Below are 19,454 nucleotides of genomic sequence, written 5' to 3'. Positions count from 1 at the left end.
AAAACAACTCTGTAATTTCTGGATTCTGCTGGCAATACTGAAAGTGAGTTAAAAGTTCAGTGAGTTTATTAATGTGTGATTTTGCTAGATTTTCAAAACCAGACAAATCCCAAAGAAAAGTATAACCAAAAGATTTAATTATCTCATAAATTAGAAGTAATCAGTGGAACAGATTAAGAAATACAAGTTGTTTGTTGCTAGAAATTTTGTATATAAATTCCCACAAACAATTAGTTTTTTCACTGAAAACACAACAAAACTGAAACATGAAGTCAGGAACGCAAATTTCCTGGAAGCTCAAAAATAAGGAATATATTTGTCTGTAGCATAAATACTACAGCAGTGATTCCCTTATCTTCACTTTCATAACAAAACCACTTCTCTTCAAACTGAATATGGAAACTAGTGTGTAGCCACTGATGTTACTTTGAAACATTCGTGCACTAGAGAAAAGGTGTATTAGAAGTTAAAAATAATATAATTCCTAAGAATTCAGGAAATTATATCCCGTTTTTACTGGTTTCACACCAAACATTCAACAATTGCTTTGACATTGGAAAGACAACAGATTTTTTTCTATCATTTTGTGGCTTGAAAGCTCAGTAAGCTTAATCTTTGCCAAAGGATCATGTGTTACATAAACTCTGGGTATATCACATAATGTACTCTTTTGCAATGATACAGAGTGCTTTTAAATGAAACCCTTTTTGCAAGTTGTGCTGGTTCGACAACCTTGTAAACTAAGGCTTATTAATTTTTCATCTGTATTTTTCAACTCCATTTATAAAAACCTCAAAACATGATTCCGCTCACGCTGCTGCAGTTAACAGATTCATTAGTCATCACTACAGACTCTTATTCTCAAAGCTACATCATAAAATTGTGTTTAGGTATTAACATTAGCTTTAGATTGCTTTCTAAGACTAATTGTAAACTATTTCTAAGCCAGAACCACATTAAAAAACCTTTTAAAGCTTAAAGTCTTCCAAGTTTTTGTTCCTGTAAGTTGTACAAAACAAAAAGCAGCCTGTTTTATAAACCACATTTTGAAGAGAGATTATCCAAGATTTAGTTTTAACCTTTTGCTCATTTAAATGAAAGAAATGATGCATTCATCTTTGAAAATTCATGACTACAAATTAGTATCCATTGATTGGACTCACATGCTTACAAGTAGAACTTACTGCTCTGTAGTTGCTACAATCCATCTGTTATATTATACCTATCTCTAAGTTGACCAGTAATATATTTTCCTATTCAGAATTGTAACAGATGGCCAGATGAAGACATATAAAGGCAGTTTATGAAATATGTATGAGAACATAAAATACAGTATGCACCTTATATTGCAACTTTTACTCATGTTTGTAGCTACCCAAACTTTTCAGAACCTCCTTTAGTTCTGTAAGTAATTATGCCTATAAGTGCCAGCAGCTGTTTCTTTAAAGCTAGACCAGTGATAGAAAATGTGATCGTTCCAAGAACTACAGTGAATAACTAATTTCTTTAAGAAGACTTACAGAGCATTCTAGACTTTTGTTTACATTTTGCTGATTTTCTTTGAAGAAAAAAGGTGATTATTTTCCTAGTAAAAATTTAGTTTACTTTGAGAACAGGATATGAGGAAACAATCCCTTTAAGAAGCTTAGGTTAAAAAGCAACAAACCTTTGCACATTCCAGTAAAAACAACTGCTAATTAGTAGACTGAAAGTAATTCAGAGAACTTAGAGTGTTACAAATTTGTTCTTGTATGTCTGTTATCTTTCTCAATATAGCAAAACTATCATTAGTGTCAATGCTGAAACAGGATTCTCATTAATCACCACCTAACAACACTGTGCAAATATGCAATTCCAAAGCAGTACTCTTCCAAACTCTGATTATGAAAAACTCATTTGAGTTACCAAACTAAGGCTTCACTTGAAAAGTGAGCAGCCTCCACCAGCTCACCTTCTGGTCTGTGGAGTTTGAGTTCTTTGACTCGACTCCCTCCTCGAGGGAGAAATGCTGGCTAAATTCTGCTCAGCTCCACAGACTTAACTCCTAGATCAGTTTTAAAGGAGAGAGAAAACAGAGAGCGAGCCCGATTAGTCAGATGCCCCTTGGAATACACTACAGGACTTCAATCCCCTAACTGCTTTTGTACATAAACATGATGAGAGATGACACTGACTCAAACACTGACTTTTAATTACCCCAGGGGAGCTCTCAAGAAACACCTTGCGATATCTGGAGTAAATTACATTTGTTTATGATTTCAGACTTAGGTAGACAGTAAATACCAACTACACTCTTCACATTTCTCAGCTTTTCTTCACAACTACAACCCATGCCAAGATTCATCCTACCTAATTAATTTTTAATCGAGGTATTGTAAGTTAAGAATCTAGTCACCCTAGACTTGTATTACCCTCAGCAACAAGATCTTAGATAAGCTTAAGTGCTCTCTGGAAGTATCCCTTTGTCTCCCTCTGAAGGGAATGGAAGGGACAATTAATGCTGATTTGACTCCTCATTAAGCATCCCGCTTAAAAGCCTAACATTGGATGTAATGAACTTTGGCCTTCAGACTTTTCAATATAGAAAATTTATGCTTACAAAATTTAAATACTGCAATAAAATGATTTCTGAATTGTCAGAGTACAATTAAACTATGATGCTTTGCTTTATATTTTTGCATCAGTAGCTAACATTATTCTATGGATGTTACATTCTCTTCCATTTTAGCCAAGAAGTTTCTCACCTACTCGCCTATTCACACCTCTCCATTTGCACTATTGACTCCATGCTATTCCTGATCCCACTTAGTTTCAATTTCATACTACAATTTACCCCTTCCTTGCCCACTCATTCTCTGCAGCTTTTTCTTTACAATACAGTCAGCAGACAGCCCCACTAATCCCATCAGTCACCTCAGCTAGTATTCCATAAACCCTTTCCCTGTGCACCTCCAAGCTCCATTGCCCACTTCCAAACTCCCTTCCAGGGACTCAGTATCAGGACTCTTCCTATATAGCTTTCACCCTAGGTGCCATATAGACTCCCAGTGCATCTTTTACTATGAATTCCAACCACCTCTCTCTGACCGAGTGAGACCTGCTTCACTCTCATCTTTTCCAGCATGTCAGCTGTTTGTGTACTGTGGCAAAGACCCACCATTAATCTTGATACTGTATGCTCACGCAGCTTCTGCTCATTGGCTCTCTTAAGAGTGCTTCTGCAGCATTAATTTTCAAGTGATCCTCCTGCAAGGGATTGGAGAGGGCTCAGTCTTTTGTCCTTTTCTTCCCCTGAATCTTACCGTCAAGTAATCTTTTCTGCTATCACAAATTCAGCAGTCATCTCTGGACTGAAACATACAGGTGTACCTTTCTACTCCAAACCCGCCCCTCAGTCAAACTCGTGTTTCAGCCTATCTTCCTGCTATCTTGTCAAGTCTAACCACCAATGGGCTCCTGCCCCAATTTTACCCTCCAGCCATTTCTCCCATGTCCTTCCTGAACAGACGACAGCAGCACCATCCTTTCAATAGACATATACTGGGCATCAGAGCCCATATACTGGGCCTTGAATATTCAGGGAACTTGCTGTCTAAGGCATAATGATTTTGCCTCAAACATACGGTCTCTCCTATCCACTCATGGAGCCGATACTCTCATCAAAGGTTCTGTTACCACTTTTGTATTACAATTATTGCCACATCATAGTCCGTCCCCTTGACTAATGCAGTTCTGTGCCTTTGCACTGTATGCATAGATCATCTTCCTAAAAAGTAATTTTCACCTTAAGACCCTTCTCTTTGCAGACTTCCCTATGCATTAAATACAAGCTTCTTATCCTCACTTTCAAGATCTTATATTCTTTCCCAGACACAACTGGAGTCAACAGAAAACTGTGTATAGACAGTTATTACGGTGAGGTGAGGAGGCAAGCCGTGTCAAACCTGAGGTCTGCCTCTCACCAGTGCTTGCTCACTAGTGCAAGCAAGTAACAGTGCCATAAAGATAACATTCATATGGCTTCTGGACAACCCAGAGCAAAACAAGCTTGAGCCTGCTTCAAATACGAGCAAACAGTATTTGAAATGGGAGAACAGCACTTTCATGTCTATTCACAATGTATTGTGTATTTACTAGGTAGTATGAAAAGGACAACAAACACACATTAAAATGGCATTAAACTAGGAAATGCAAGAAGGCAATAAATCTTTGCAGAAAACCAACTATTACATGCCCTTCCTTCTCTGTTAGATGTCAAGCTACTTTTATACTTTGAAGAATCTTGATTTCTTAGTATTATCGGAAAAAGCATAATTAATATATTTTGAAATAGGCTTTTCACTGTCTTAGAAATGTTATTAAAATGCTGGCTACCTTTCGCACAAGAAGTTTTCCTCTATGCCTTTGGAATTACTGCCACCGTTCTGGAATACCTTTTAATAGCAGTTTCAGTTGGATACATTGACAGAATCCACTGCTCGCAATGCAGCTACAAAAACGGCTATACCAATGTTACTCCTCTGATGGAGTATTTCTAGACTCTCCTATATTTAATATTTTAAACTTTTACAAAGTCTTAGCCCATCATATTAAAAAAAAAGATTATTTTTAACATGTGAAATGCTTTCCATTTAAGTTTCTTGTATTATATTCTCAACACACAGAATCTAATATGCCATACGTGTATGTATGAGTCCAGTTATAACTGGACCTTATTCCAGTCAAGACAGCATGCCACAAAATGCTAGTGTCATTATTTTCGTAAGGGTGTGTTTTGTGAATGCTATGTAGTTGCTATAATATGAGTGATTTAATGCATTAATTCACAGCAAAAATTCAGTCAATATGCTCTTTAGAAAAAGATTAGTCAGAAAATGCAACTGGCCTTGTTTTTAACACATTAACAAGCCATACATGAATATATAGTGAACCCAGTTAAAAATTTAATTATCGTATAGAAATGTGAATCCTTATTTATGTAATAAAAAGATTGAAAAATAGATATTAAAAAATGCCTTGGTAGTTTATAAAAACATCTGATGAAGTGAGTTATTTTGACTTTTAGGACAAAATAGGAAAATTGGCTCTTGTTATTGCAGACTTATTTTTCTGATTTCTTCATTGTAAAAATTTTTGTGTCTTCATACATGCTTACTGGCTACTGCCCTTGTTATGTACACACTAGAACATGCTCTTCAGTGAAATTCACTGTATATCAGTCCTAAGGGATCACATCCTGCTGCTATCAAAGAAGCAGAATTAACTTTGAGATTGCTTCCTATTTACAATTCATTCAACATTCAGCCACACTGTGAGCACTTAAATTTAAAAAATACTTCTGAATTTAATGAATATTTTAATGTATATGAAAAACAGAGCCTGGAAAGATGATCTTGAGGTGAACTCCAATTTGGCACATTAAGTTTAAATGCGTAATGCACAGTTTTCTTCTGCAACCCATCATAAATCACTTAACTCCTACACCCTACATGCTTTTATAAGAAGCAGTTTCAGTAGTTCACCTGGGTATTTCAGTTGCTTGTTGTGTGATGCTGAAATTTTCTCTTACTACACATATGTAGAGAGCTAAGTAAAAACCAGGATCCTAATGTTAGCTAGATCCTTTAAGTTATATTATCATTTCAAAAAAATAATATAATGTCCAATAAAAGAAAGGGAGCAAACCCAGAAGAGGTGCCTTGGTATAAGCAAAAAGCAACTCCTCTGGGAAAAGTCAGAGCACAAGCTGCTATAGAGGAAGCTACAAGTCACAGCACACCTTCTGGTTTTGTGGTCCTCAATGTCTAGTTAACATTACTGGCACTTGCATTCTGTGAAACTTCTTAAATTTGGTTCACAAAACCTGAACAATTAAATGAAATTGCTAAAATTTACTTATTGTCATTTTCAATACAAACGATACTTAATGCATATTTCATTACATCTGTACTGTGCATATGAGTGCAAGTGTCTGCAATAACCACAAATTTCAGTAAGTACTCCAAAAATACGACTTATATGCATGGCCTCTGGGATCAAGGCCAGATGTAGCTGCAAGATGCTCTGCACAGCTGCTACCACATCACGTAAGCCTGGAGAGTGCCAAGATAAAGGGAGGGAAATAGGACGTAGTCATAACCCCCTTTTTCCTTAAATAGCTTACCACTCCAACTCCCCTGTATTGTTCTGCAACATATTATGTCCTACAAATACATGCTGCTCTGCCACGTGCACACACAGGCAGCTGTTCTTGAAGTAGCGAAGATGGTCCAGAAAAATGTGTTCAAACACTGAGAAAGCATGCCAAAATATCTGAGTGAAATACTGACATGAAAGGAAGCAAGGTCAGAACAAAGCATCAAAGTATGAAAGTGTTATATGGGGCAATGCCTCAAAGCATCCTGACTGTGACAAGCTGACAAGAAAATCTTGACTTAGAATGAATTTAAGTCAAAAAACTGTATGACAAAGAGCCAATGAACCAGCTGTGAGGCACAGCAATTCTGAACTCTGGAAGGCCACTGAGGTTTAAAAAGATGAAAGTAACAAAAACACATATTTTCATCAGTGACTAACTGAGTAACAAGAAAACAAAATTGTTGGATGAAGAAGGGACAGAAGTATGTCATTAGGGTCTATGAGAAACTTCCAAAGCAAGTTATTTCAGTGTCCAGAGGAAACGGAAAGGAATATTGAAGTTATGACCCAGTAGGCTACACAGACAGGGAACGACTCTGATGTGAGGCCAGGCTGGCACTGGATGGAGTCACAGAACCGCAGCTGGCTCCCTGGTCCTCCTTTTGTCTTTCTCTTTGTTAAGGTGCACAATGGAATACAACACTGGCATATCTAGGAATTAGTTTTGCATGAAAGATCAAGACAAAGGGAAGCACCTCTTTATTTTCCTTGGAAGATCTTTCCTTACTGAGTTTCTGATTCCAATTCTACACTCAGTGCATACAAATCCAATCTAGGTATGAGAGCATATTCTTTAATTTTTTAAAAATATATTGATGCTATTGAGTGCATCACATCCAAGATTGCTTTATATACAGACATAATCAAGTGCAGCTACTTCTCATGTAGAACACTATAGCTGCTTGCCATCAGTAGTGCTAAAAATCAAAGAATACTCTATGATGGTCAGCTGACTTAGGTAGGCTGGGTATAACGGCCCAAGTCAGAATTTTTCCAAAACAGCAGCTGTGGTAAATACCCCTCCCCTGCAGTTAGAGCCAAAGCATTCTCAGCAACTATATGTTTAACCTGAAATTCAGCCACTGTTGGAAGAAAATAAATTTACCTTATTATGAAAGGATGGGCTCAAAGTAGTTTCAGCTGGCTCTTTATTGATCCAAATGAAACCTAGCCTGCTACTGAGCAACCATTACCACTTTCTGAAACATCCTAAATGGAACTCAGAAGTTTTACTCTGAGGGACTTGCCTGGCCTGATCCCACTTGTATGTAAGACTTGATAAAAATTACAGCCAAAAGTGATTTAGCTGCAGTTCACTTACAGGAGATGCCTGAGCACTAGTTAGAAATCAAACATTAAAATATAACAAGACCTAAATGCTAGATCCTGCAGACAAAATGCATTACAGAGACAGCTAACAACGGTTGTATTTGTTTAAATAGTCAGACTTCAAAGCAGAATTCCAGGCACAACAGTGCCATCCAGGGGCCAACTACTTGCTGGTGAACATCCGAAGAATTTCCTGAAACTGATTTTACTCGTATAAACAAAAAGGTTTTATATTTAAAACAAGTTCCCCAAATACTTTCAAATATGATCTCAGTTCTTTTGAATACTGCAACAGATAAACAGGGATGTGAAACAAGAACTTATTCATTCTCTAGACATGCTAAGACTTGCTTACATTTAGGCATAAGTTGTGTAAAATCCTGTTTCAGTAAAATAGAAAAATATTTGTAACAATTTAAAACAATTCCTTCTAGCACAATAAACGAAATAATGAGGAAAAGTTCTCATGACACTTTGCCAAACTTTTCAGGCTGAGATCTCGCAAAGTCCAAAACACATGCTCAGCTCCACTTCACTGCAGCTGCCTAAAATTGTGTATAAAGTTTTACAGAGCTGAAGCGTCAGATGACTTCATTTCTGCACAACCCACACTCTGCCTTCTGCACAAACGGAAAGCTCAATCTGAAAACCTTAAAGCCGTTTGAAAATGGAGGCTGGTTTTGTGTCATAGGGAAAAGGAGAAGGGGAGGTTAAGGCACAAAGTCTAGAAATGCAGCACCGTTCACCATTTACGGATGCAGCTTTTTTTAGGCTGGTTCTATAACGGCAGCAGCAAGACGAGAAAAGCAAGAATCCCAGAATATTCCTAAGATGATAAACAATTCGGAGGGGCAGATGTGTCTGCAGTTTAAGGATTCAGACGCGTACACCTTTTTCAGGTCTACGGTCCAGCCAGCTGACGCAGCAGCATAAAACGCAAGGCACGAGTGAGGAGTTTCAGGATCAACCTCATGCGAGGCGAGCTCTTTTCCAAGAGTCGCCCCCGATGCGCCTCAGACGGGTTGGGCTCGGGATCCTCCTCCTGCCCACGCCGCTTACCACCCGCGAGAACCACCAGAAAACCCTCTTTACCCCCATCCCTGAGGGAACCGGGACTCCGGCCGGGGGCGGGGCCCTGCGGTCCCGCCAGCCGCCTCAGCCCGAGCCAGACGCGCAGGCGTCCCCTGGAAGCCGCGCGGCTGGGGCGGGGCCGGAGGACCGAGGCCTTCGAGAGCTGGCCTAGAGAGGCTCTGGCCATTGAGCTTCAGCCTGGAGCGGGCCTGCCCCGGCGCGCGCGGCGCATGCGCGCGGTTTCGCTTCGCGCTGCCTCCGCAGCGGCGTGGGGAGAGTTCGGGGAGGAGGCGGCGGCGGAAGGCCGGGCCGGAGGACGGCGGAGCTCTGCGGGCAGGGGTCGGCGCCATGGCTCCCGTGCTGAACCTCAACAACGAGGTGAGCCACCCGCCCAGGCGTCTTCTGGGGTGGCCGTCGGGGGCGGTTGGGAGGCTTGAGCCGGGGAGGGCCCGGCGGGGCAGGTGGAGGCAGCGGCCGCTGAAGGGGGCCGGGGCACCGGGAGGGCGGGGAAGTGGCAGAGCTGTGCAGCGGCGTGTCTCCCTGCGAGCGGGCCGGGCCGGACTCGACCCGACGCGGCCCGACCCTCCCCAGGGCCGGCGTGGCTGCGCGGAGCGGTGGGGGAGGCCCCGGGGCGGCCGGGGCTGTCGCCGTCCCCTGGGGAAACGCTGCGCGCTCTGCTGGCTATCAGCGAAAGCGCTAAGGGATGAAAATAAAGATCTGTCTTGCGAAGATAAACTCCTTTAGGGGAGTGCTACGCAATTGTCGACACGTGTGCTTCGGTTCAACATCCTGTCATTGGGTGTCCTATCATCTTCGTGTCGTGTCATGTCTTACCATGTTTGTGTTCACACTGAAGTTTTGCAGGTGATTCTAGTGGACCTGCTTAAGTTTCAGGTGACTGTCTCCTGGGTAGCAAAGATATGATGCCCTATTTTCTGGGAGGCAGAGGGGCTGAGAATGAGAAATCAGTGGGTTAGAGCTAACTTTCTCCTGTTCTGTAAGAAGTTTGGTGGTTCACATTTCTTTCAGAATTTTTTCCCACTCTGTAGCATGAATTAAATTAGCTAGGTGCGTTTCATTTGTGGTAGGTTTTGACTGCACATTTGCAAATCATTGTGTACGCTGAGTCTGGCACAACTAAACCAGCCTCTTTAAATTGTTGCTGCAACACCTAAAGAGTAGCTGACAGTTCTGCTGAGCATGTGTTGTATCAGCTTCTGCAGATGGCGTTGTGCCCTTCCAGGATTCCTAGATAATTCACAGTATGGTTAAAATTACTATTTGTCATTGGCAGAACCAAAATGACAGATTATACAAGCATTCTCAGATTGCGCTTGTAGTTAAAATAAGTTTTATGTTCTAGGCACATAGTAACTCTTGAGAGAGGTTGATTTGCAAGTCAAGAATTTAGTGAGAGGTAGCCTGTTCATCAGAGAAAATGTAGTTTGATACTACGTAAAATACAGGTATCTACACTGTAATTTATTACAAGCTTTTGCTACTTGCTATTAACAAATGTAAGGTCAAATGTGAGTGATTTCACATTGAAATATACCAGTGAGTCATCAAAGAAAGAAGAGAGTGTTTCATTTATTGTTGAAGTGGGGATCTTTTTCAAATGATTGAGGTGGTGATTCATAGTCTTTCACCAAAGACATACTTGTATAACAAGGCATGAAAAAAAGACACATTATTTGACTGAGGAATGCCCAAACAGTTCTTCAGAAAAAGACAGAATTCAGTGAGTTTCTGTACAAAATATTGAAAAATTTCTGTAAGGACACTGGGGATGCCGTTCCTTCTTATGGTTCAAACATCACCCTATCCTAAGAGGAAAATGAAAGTAAATTCCTAGATTTTCTGGAGGTGGAAGCTTTCATCAGGGCTCAGACAAAAAGTAGGCACTCTCTGATAACAGGTCCATCTGAGACGTAAGGTAGTACAGAGACTGAAATCCTGGATGTCATCTCATCAAGAGGGATAAGGTCAGCTGGCTAAGAGTAGGATGGAGACCTAGTGTGAACAGATTAAACAACTTTTCCATTTCTACATGGATGCCTTTTCATAAGCATCAGAGCTGTATTAATTACTGTGGTGACTAATCATAAAATCTGAAATAGATGTTTTCTTTACCAATACCTGGATAGCCTCTGTGTATTTATTACTGAGATGCTCTTGTAAGAATGCATTTTACTGGTAAGAAATACTGATCTTCTGCTAATAAAGGTGACATGGTGGAATTTGAGCATGAATAAAGCAATGATTTTACGAAGTCTAATGTTTTAGACAAACTGTTGGATTTTTCTTGTGTATTCTTCCAATTTGCTAAGGGAAAGATTTACTGTAATTACAGAGCAGCTCTACGCTATACACCTTTGGCATTCTGCAATCAACGAATGCTAGGGATCATAGAAGTTTCTTCCCCCATTAGGCTATATCAAATTGGTATGATGGTAGTTGTTGCAGAAAGAACTTTGTGACCCTTACATAGCTGATAAACTTGTTTGTCTTAGCTAGATTTACAGTAGTTCTGTGTAAGGCCTTGTAAATTCAGCTGTATTATATTTATGTACTCTGGTATTTAATTCTGGCAAAGACAGGCTTCTGCTATTCATTAATATCATAAACTATAATGGCCTGCTAAATACTGGAGTCTTAAGTAATTCTAGGATGACAAGTTTCAAAATTTTTTTTACAAATTCATCTTTTTTTTACAGGAAGAATATATAGACTAAGACCAGTGTTTCTCAGTAACATAATTTGGCACCTTTCTTAATGTTAATTGACCTTTATTTTCATTACTTTTTGTTACATGTTTGATACTAGTAACTAACAAAAATAGTTATCGATGTCCAAACATTTCTTTGTTCTGGAGTGTCTACAACATTCCTATGAACTGTATTGTCATAGGTAAGAATTGCACAGCATCTGCTTTCTACAGATAAGATATACTTGTTTATCTTGTTTCTGAATGGGAAGGGTAATTACCACTTGAGTAGGTAGCTTCAGTTCAGTGTAATTCAATGGCAGGAGTTGTTTTGGTATTACTGTCCTGGTGAAAACAAAAGAACCCTCACACTCTTAAGGGGACATTTTGTTAGTACAGTGTAAAAATCAAGCTTTTGGTTCCTGTGTTATAATGAAGTAGTGTATATGTGTTTTGAAATTAAACGACATTTAATTGGGTGATGATTTAACTTATCACCAAAGAAACTTGGAAGTTGAATCTTATTACTGTGAAAATCTAATCTTCCAAGGAAATGAGACAAATAAAGGAGTGTGACGTGTGTCTCCTTTCTGACAGCTTTTGAATTCATTGGCTAATTTCAAAGAATTTGGAAAGGAGTAGAGACCTCAAAAATTGTTGGGGTTTTTGTTAAATTATCATTTGGTTAAAGAATAATGCCTCCATGAAGCGACATGCTCCCAACTGTTCTGATCTAATAGGGAACAAAGAATGAAAATGTCATACTGTTTAGGTGACTATATGAATGAGACCTGAAGTTACTGTACAGTGGAGGGATCCTGGGTGAAAATAAGAGGGAATTGCAGTTGTTGTGATGAGGTGAAATAAGACAGAAAAATATAAGAAGTCAGTCATAATTATTCAGTTATTCACAGAATAATTAGTTTAGACATTCTATTAATAATTTCTTTTATTTTTTCATGTAAAGTTGTTTATATCAGTGTAACAGCTTCAGAAACTCACGTTATGTCCATGTTAACAAATGGGTATTGTGCCAAAAGTGTATAACTGTTCTTTTTCTTTTTCTCTAATTGCATATATACCTAGATAATAACAGAAAAAAACCAAGATCTTGGCAAAACCCACAGTTAGCAAGGTCCAGTAATTTTAAGAAGCCATCATCTTACTGCTGGTAAATAACATCATACAGTTTCAGTGTGACTGCGTGACTGAAAAATAAAGATTTAAAAGAGTTAAAAAACACAAATGTTTTTGTAATTCAGACGTCCCATGCCTGTACGGGATTACTGCATTTTCATTTCTGTGCCCAAGGAAGAGGTGGGGACTGCAGGGAGGAATTAAAGACTGCAGAAAGTTAGAACAAAGTTAAACAATGAAGGCTAGAGTTTTTGAGAAAGAAGGGGAAAATGCAGTATATCATACCATTTTCTACTCATCATGTTCTTTTATACAAGGGAAAATATAACTTGTAGAATGAAAAAGTTCAGTTTTGAAATGGTAATGTATCAACTGCATATGATCATGCTTTTTTAGGGTTTGTATTAAGCCTAATTGATTCTCATCTCGTGTTTAATTTTATAAGCATGCAGGCTGAATGAATCTTTTTAAAAAACTGTTGCGGCGGGTATATGTTTCCTATTTTAAAAAGCTTTCTAAGAATTTTCAGGTGTCTTGTCCCAGAATACCTTCCAAAGTTAAACTTTTCTGGGAACATTTGCTAGATGGCAGCACGTTATCATCAACTGCCATGGACAAGGGCAAGTTTAAAGGGAGATAGCTCATGTTTAATGTGAAAAATGATCATTGTCGATCAGCAATATACAGTAGTACAAAACTGAAGCTTTTGAATGGGAACCAACACAGATTTGTGTGTTTTCAGAACCCATGCTTCTTAAATTATGTTGTTCTGTTTTTATAATTATACTCTGCTATCAATATGGTGTGATTACAACAAATACAGTTTTCACTCTGCTCCGCTTTTTTTTATATTTATTTTTTAATTAAATTCTGCTTACAAATACCTTAAGGAATTAAGCTGCAGAAAGCCCATGAATCTAATGCAAATGATCTCTCCATGAATCATTTTAAAAAGTATTGTAGTGTGTATCTACACAAGCGCTGTAATGGCTGAAGTTGAATATTAGTAAGGCATCATATTATGTGATGCAAATTTAAATCTCAGAGTTGAGAGTTGTTCGTGTCCATAGGATGAATGGAATTTGCCAAACCTGTTTGGGTATGGAAGCTTTGGTATCAGATGAATAGGTGAATTTTTCTCTTAAATTTGTATTTAATAATGAATTGCATGCATCCAAAATAATTTCTCTCTATAAAAATGTTGTGGACCTCTTACTGAATTAGAAAAGGTTGAGCTTTATTTACAAAGCTATGTTTTTTAGATAATAAAAGCTGATGTCTCCATAATGCTTGTCATACACAACTGAAGTGCTCTTTTTTTTTTTTTCCCTAAAAGGTAGAGTCAAGATAAAAAATATGTCTTCAGAGTAATAGTGTGCACACACATTTTTCAGTCTGCTAAACAAAGTGCAGATTTAAAAAATGTTACGTAGGGAGCTTAGTAATGAAGCTCAAAGTGGTGGATTCCATTCAGTAGTGGTTTGGGTCCCAACACTTTGTGCTGTGATACTCAGTGTGGCAATAGTCAGGCCCTTTTACTCTTTAGATTTAGGACTGACGTCATGACCTCTGAGTTATCTGGACTACAATTTAGATGAATGACATGTTTAGAAAGAAACCTGGACATTTGGCTAAGGATTTAGACTGGTGTACGGCAAAGTCAGAGATGGATAGCGTGGCTGATGATGAAAAAAATCAGACAAAAAGCCATGGGAACTAACCTTACCTTGTGAAGAAAGACTGACATACAGTCTCTGAAAGTCTGAAACTGCAGTCTGAGATGTATCTGTTATTCTGTGAAACTTGCACCTTGTATCACAGTGCACCCAGAAGTAAATGTATATTTGGAGATGCTTATGTAAAGGCTGGGTTGGTCTGGTGTAGCATGGGTAGGTGTCATGTTCATCGTTAGGTGGTCAGACACATCTAAGATACAAATGTAAATAGAAAAACAGTTACTGAAATTGCATGTATACATGCCTTCACTCACAAATTGCTGAAATGCCAAGTACGTGCTTTTAGAAATAAATCACTTTTGCTAATCAAAGTTTCTGTATAGCAGTGAAAAAAACCACGGTCTGACTGGGATATCAGGTGGAATTATTAAAGAATGGGAAGGGGGGAATTTGAAGAGGGTCGTACATTCCTCCTGAAACTGAATTGACTTGTATAGCCAGGAACTGCATCATGATTTTTGTAAAATGCCTTAAACGTGAAAAACCTGATTATTTACCCATGCCAGTCCTTAGTGCATGATATATTTTTGTTGTTGATACAGTAGGTCCAACATGCTTGTATAAACGTCAATTTTAAATTGATCCAAAATGAAATTAACTTGGAAGTGTTCTTGTCATTGAATGATTACCATTTTTGCAGAGAAATATTCCATACAAAGTGAGTTTAAGAGTTCTCCATGGTATTTACTTGCAGTTACTTAAGATCTTTCTTATTTTCAGCCTTCTTCAGCATTATGACTGCCACATCACTCAGATGTGATACACCTCACTGTGTTTTCATTGACTTAAGATGACTTCGAGGTTTTGTTTATTAATGACTTATTTTTTTCCACATTTTAGACTATAGATACTGGGACAGTTTTAACATTGAAAGTCCTTTAATATAAGGCATTTTGTGGACAATTGCTTTGCTGTTCAGTGTGTGGTGTTGCAGACACATTTGGTGTGCCCCCAAAGTGTGGTTCTCTGACTGTGGTTTCACGGACAGCTGGACTCACTGTTTCTGAAGCTACGGCTTCTCACTCTCCTTGCTTCTCAAACATTCCAGCCAGATGGTCCAGCCTCCCTCTTCTATGAGCAGAGTAAATTTTTTGTTAGGGGAGTTTACAGCTCCTGATTTAAGGTAGCAGGGTCTTACAGAGAATGAGAGCAGCAGGAACATAGGACCAGGGGTAAATCGGAGGGGCATGGAGGAGGGATGGAGACAGACTGTCCCCCTTCCACCACAGTGAGCTGTTCAGTTGTCTTGTGGGACTGGTAGAACTGTGCTGTTCTTCATCTCACTTAAGTGTTTCTCTTTAGGCAGTGAAATAAGCCTAAGATTTGGGGATGGTGTTCAACCAGCAAAACCTAAAATAGTCAGGATGGTTATATGATGTGCAGTTACATTGTCTGGCAGGTGTTTAGGTTAAGGAGATTAACTAGTGATCAAGGCTGTCCAAGGGCAGGAGAACTGGAGGGTTCAAATAGGAAGCCAAAGGAGCCTTTATATTTGTTTGATCTTGATAATGTTATACAGTGAGTTCATTGGAAAGTAGTTACAAATCAGCTTGAAAGAAGAATCTTATAATTTCAGTGTTAAATAAGTTTGTATTTATTTTTGGAAAATGTGACCAAGGATATATCAAGGGGAAAAAAACCAAACTAGTCGCTTACCTGTTGCAAAAGAACTCTTAAAACAAGTTGCAGTCCAGTAATAAGTAAAGCAAAATGTAATTTTTCAGGAGTTGTATTTCCCACAGTTATCAGAGAAATGAACACTTAGGCCTTCTTTCTTGAGTTTTCTTTAAAATTGCTTTTCACTATCATAAACAAGCTGATGTCAGCATTCAATTTTTTAGTGTATCCAAAAGGCTAGTGTTACCTTGGGTGTGTTGTGATATTTTTAAGTGCATTCCTGGACCTTCTTTACCAGTGATAAAAAAGAATCCTAGATGGAAACTTTGAAAATAACAGTGACTGAGTGCTGTAGGTATTACGGTGTTTAAAGCAGTCTGAAATACTGGGCAGTCAGCGCACTGTGGTGATCCAGGCTTCTCTTTGAAATAAAGTAGCTACCCCCAAAGATCTGTTTTTGTGTGCTATCCCTGGGGCTGTGTGGGAATCTAGGAGTTCCTTTAGGGCAGTTTAATATTCCTGTGCACTGACTTTATAGCTACCTAAAGGGGAGGTAAGGCATGAGGTGAGGTATCTGGCCAGGTATCTGGTACTGGACTGAGCTGTGAGATGTCTTGCTGCTCGTAATTCAAAATATCATGCCTTCTTTCAAGGCTTGCCTCTGATGGGGAAAATGCTGCATTTTTTGTTTAGTGGCTTAGATGTTAGAAAACTTTCCAGTAGTTGAGAAAGCTGGTGTATTGGTCTCCTCAATCTGAGATGTGTTGAATCCTGTGATCTCAATGACCAGCAGAGTGCACTCATCACAAGCACTAACAAATACTACTGCTGGGCTACTGTCGGGCAAGTAAGGGAGATTTTATGGGGTGAGGGGAGCCTGGTCATGTATTTCACTGATGGGAGCATTTCCACAGGAAAAGTCCTTGGCAGTGTTCCAAAGGCTGCTTATCCAACAATTAACATAAAATGCATGAGCTCCCTCAGAGGAAATATTGGAACTCAGAACTCTCTAGCCCTGAGGAAATTCTTCTTGCTGGTCTACAGATGAGTTCCCTTTTGCTATTTTGTCTCTGGCTTATGAGCCTTGTTTGTTCCAGCACCTATCCAGCATGCTGGCCAAGCCACTTGCTTGAAGTAGAAGCATTTGTCCTAGACTCCCTCTCATTGAAGAAGGCTTGTAATTTTAGGCTTTTCAGTTCTGCTAAGTGTCCCAACATCTAGACTGTTCCTCAGACGGTGGACGCGAGTTCTAGTACTGTTATTAGCTATCTGACGGTATTGTTAAGCTGTATCAGAGAGACAGTCTCTTGTGCAGCTTAAGTCAGCTTTAGGTTCATCTGTGACCACTTCAGAATTATTCTTAAGGTGAAGTGTTTAGCACTTACATACTTTGGAAAAAGTACAGGTGCCTAGGATCCTCTGTGGTCAAAACTGAAGCTGTGACTGAATTCTGGCGCTGCTAAGATTTGCATATCCCTGGCTTGCATGTGGTCTTAAATACTTCCTTGAAGCTGGTCATACAGTCTCATATATGTCACTGAAATCGGCCTAAAGCCTTGAAAGGCATATAAACAAGTTATGAGAACTGAGAAAGAATAAATTTCTACACAATTAAAAAACAAATAGCTAATCTTTTCCATCAGTTTATTTCTCAGTATACTGGCAAATCAGTACTTTTTTCTGTAAATTACAAGTCTGTGCGAAGTTAGAAAGCATACAGGACTTTCTTTTTAAACTCTGGAATACAGCAGTCATTTTAGCTCTATGGAAATGCATGTAAAAATTCTTGCATTACTTGTGTTACTAACAAATAATTCTAAGCACAACATTTTCTTGAAGTAGAAGAAAGTTGTGCTAGACTGGGCTTGAATTCTGCTTAAAACAGTTCAAGTGTTAAATTACTGACATTCTTTTACAGACCATGTAAATGTCCTAAGGAAAAGGTCTTTTGAAAGCTTATGAAATTTCCAAACTTATACTCTGTGAGATAGAATTCTGAGGAATTGTGGCTTTTTTTTCCCTAGGAACTGTTCCAGCAGCTGTTTTTAAAGTTTCTAGAGTTGCCACATCATCAGTTATACTAATATTAACAGCACACACAGATTTTGTTTCAGCACATTACTGAAGCAATTAAACATGGCAAACTATGCAGGTTTTTGCTTCTGGCAGTGTTGTATACAGCCGTTATCAAACTACTGTACTTCAGGACAGAAATTAAAACTTTTCCTTAGCTCAAGTGGTTTATATAAAGTGTGTGTGGTAGGCCACGTAGACTAGTAAGATGCTCTCATAAAACAAAACATCTGTGGTTCCTTGGTGTGGTAGTGTACAATAATGAAAAAAACATGCAAACATGGTCATGGGAAACTTTGTAACTTTTATTTTAAAAGAACTGTGAGATACTTGCAGGACACAGTATAGTCTTTTATCAGCTGTAATTTATGGGTATATATGCACGCATAAAATAACAATTTAAAAAAATGGTTCTATTACAGTAAATGTGCTTACTGCTGTCATTGCAGACATCTTTCTGCAACCTTTGCTTTGCTGGGCCTGAAGCTTGCTGCCAAATGAAGAATGAAGCAAGGCTGAAATGGGCGTAGAAGGGAAGGGGTGGTGGTGGGTTTTTTCCTAATAGAATTTGGGGTCTTTGGGGGGGGGTTATTCCTAGAAAGAGAATAGTAATCAGTTGTGAATTTATTGCCAATTGCCAATTGGTATGGCAATGATAAAATTCCTTTCAGTTTGTCTTACGCTGTCGAGGTCACTAGTGAAGAGTAATTAAGGGAAGAGTTTTTTAGTTAGGGTTTTCAGCACGAAAGTACCCAGCTACTAAGTTCAGTGACTTTTTTGATTGTCATTTAAATTGCATAAGAGAAAGGGGTTTTAAATTCTTGTGCTGATTTTCTATGAAAAAAATTACCATTACATTATTTCCGTTGCAAAGATGGGTCAGGGGTACATGCTTGTTCATATGGCATTAATACCAAATGAAGTGTGTGTGTGTGTGTATAAATATATTCAAAACTAACCCCTTAGAATGTAAATCAATTATCACTTTTTTAAAATGCGAATATTCTGTTCATTTTTATTCTGGTGTATTTTCTGTTCTGCAGTCACCTGACTTAGAGGCATGCTTTTCTGTTTTGTAATTTTTGTGTTGAGTAAACAGGTCAAAATTGGGTCCAGCAGAATATTTGCATAATGGCTGTTAGAGAACTTCCCTTTCAATCACCAGTAAGCTTGATACTGAGATTTCCATGACACCAAATATAAACTAGGGGCTCTAATTCACAAATTGTAAGTTTTGAGTGTACTATCTAGAGATCTGGTTGGATTCATTCAGTTGTGTTGGAAACTAGTTCATTGTATGTTTGTAGACTTGTTTAAATTCTTTTTATCTGTGGTCAAGCAAACATTGAATTAGACAACTATGAATTTAAGATATTATTGTACAGCAGCTTGGTAGGGTGACAAATTAGATTGCAAGGTCTTTAAGATAGATACAGTGTGAAAGAGTTCAGTCTCAAAAATTTATTGCCCTTCCTAGGAGCAGAAATGAGTAATATTCCAGTAGAAGCAGGAGCTCAGTGAAGAGTAAAATGTGAGGGACTTTTTGTTTCCTGTTTTTAATGAGTCAAATGTTGGAATTAGGGATG

The 19,454-nt window shown here is 38.7% G+C and overlaps 1 protein-coding gene across 1 annotated transcript in view; it reads left to right on the top strand.

Annotated features, from left to right (window-relative positions):
* Positions 1–8,918: 8,918 nt before the first annotated feature.
* The window catches only part of SRFBP1 (serum response factor binding protein 1), a 76,936-nt gene continuing 66,400 nt past the window's right edge, over positions 8,919–19,454 (top strand). The window contains exon 1 of the mRNA XM_010561694.1: positions 8,919–8,976. Coding sequence (XP_010559996.1) covers positions 8,947–8,976 — 30 coding nt within the window. The 5' untranslated portion in view covers positions 8,919–8,946. The remainder of the gene's footprint in view (positions 8,977–19,454) is intronic.

Source organism: Haliaeetus leucocephalus, unplaced genomic scaffold (assembly GCF_000737465.1).
Source record: "Haliaeetus leucocephalus isolate CR32 unplaced genomic scaffold, Haliaeetus_leucocephalus-4.0 Scaffold150, whole genome shotgun sequence".
In the NCBI taxonomy this organism is placed as follows: domain Eukaryota; kingdom Metazoa; phylum Chordata; class Aves; order Accipitriformes; family Accipitridae; genus Haliaeetus; species Haliaeetus leucocephalus.
Note: the sequence above shows the minus strand (reverse complement) of the source record. Positions and strands in the feature narration are given on the sequence as shown.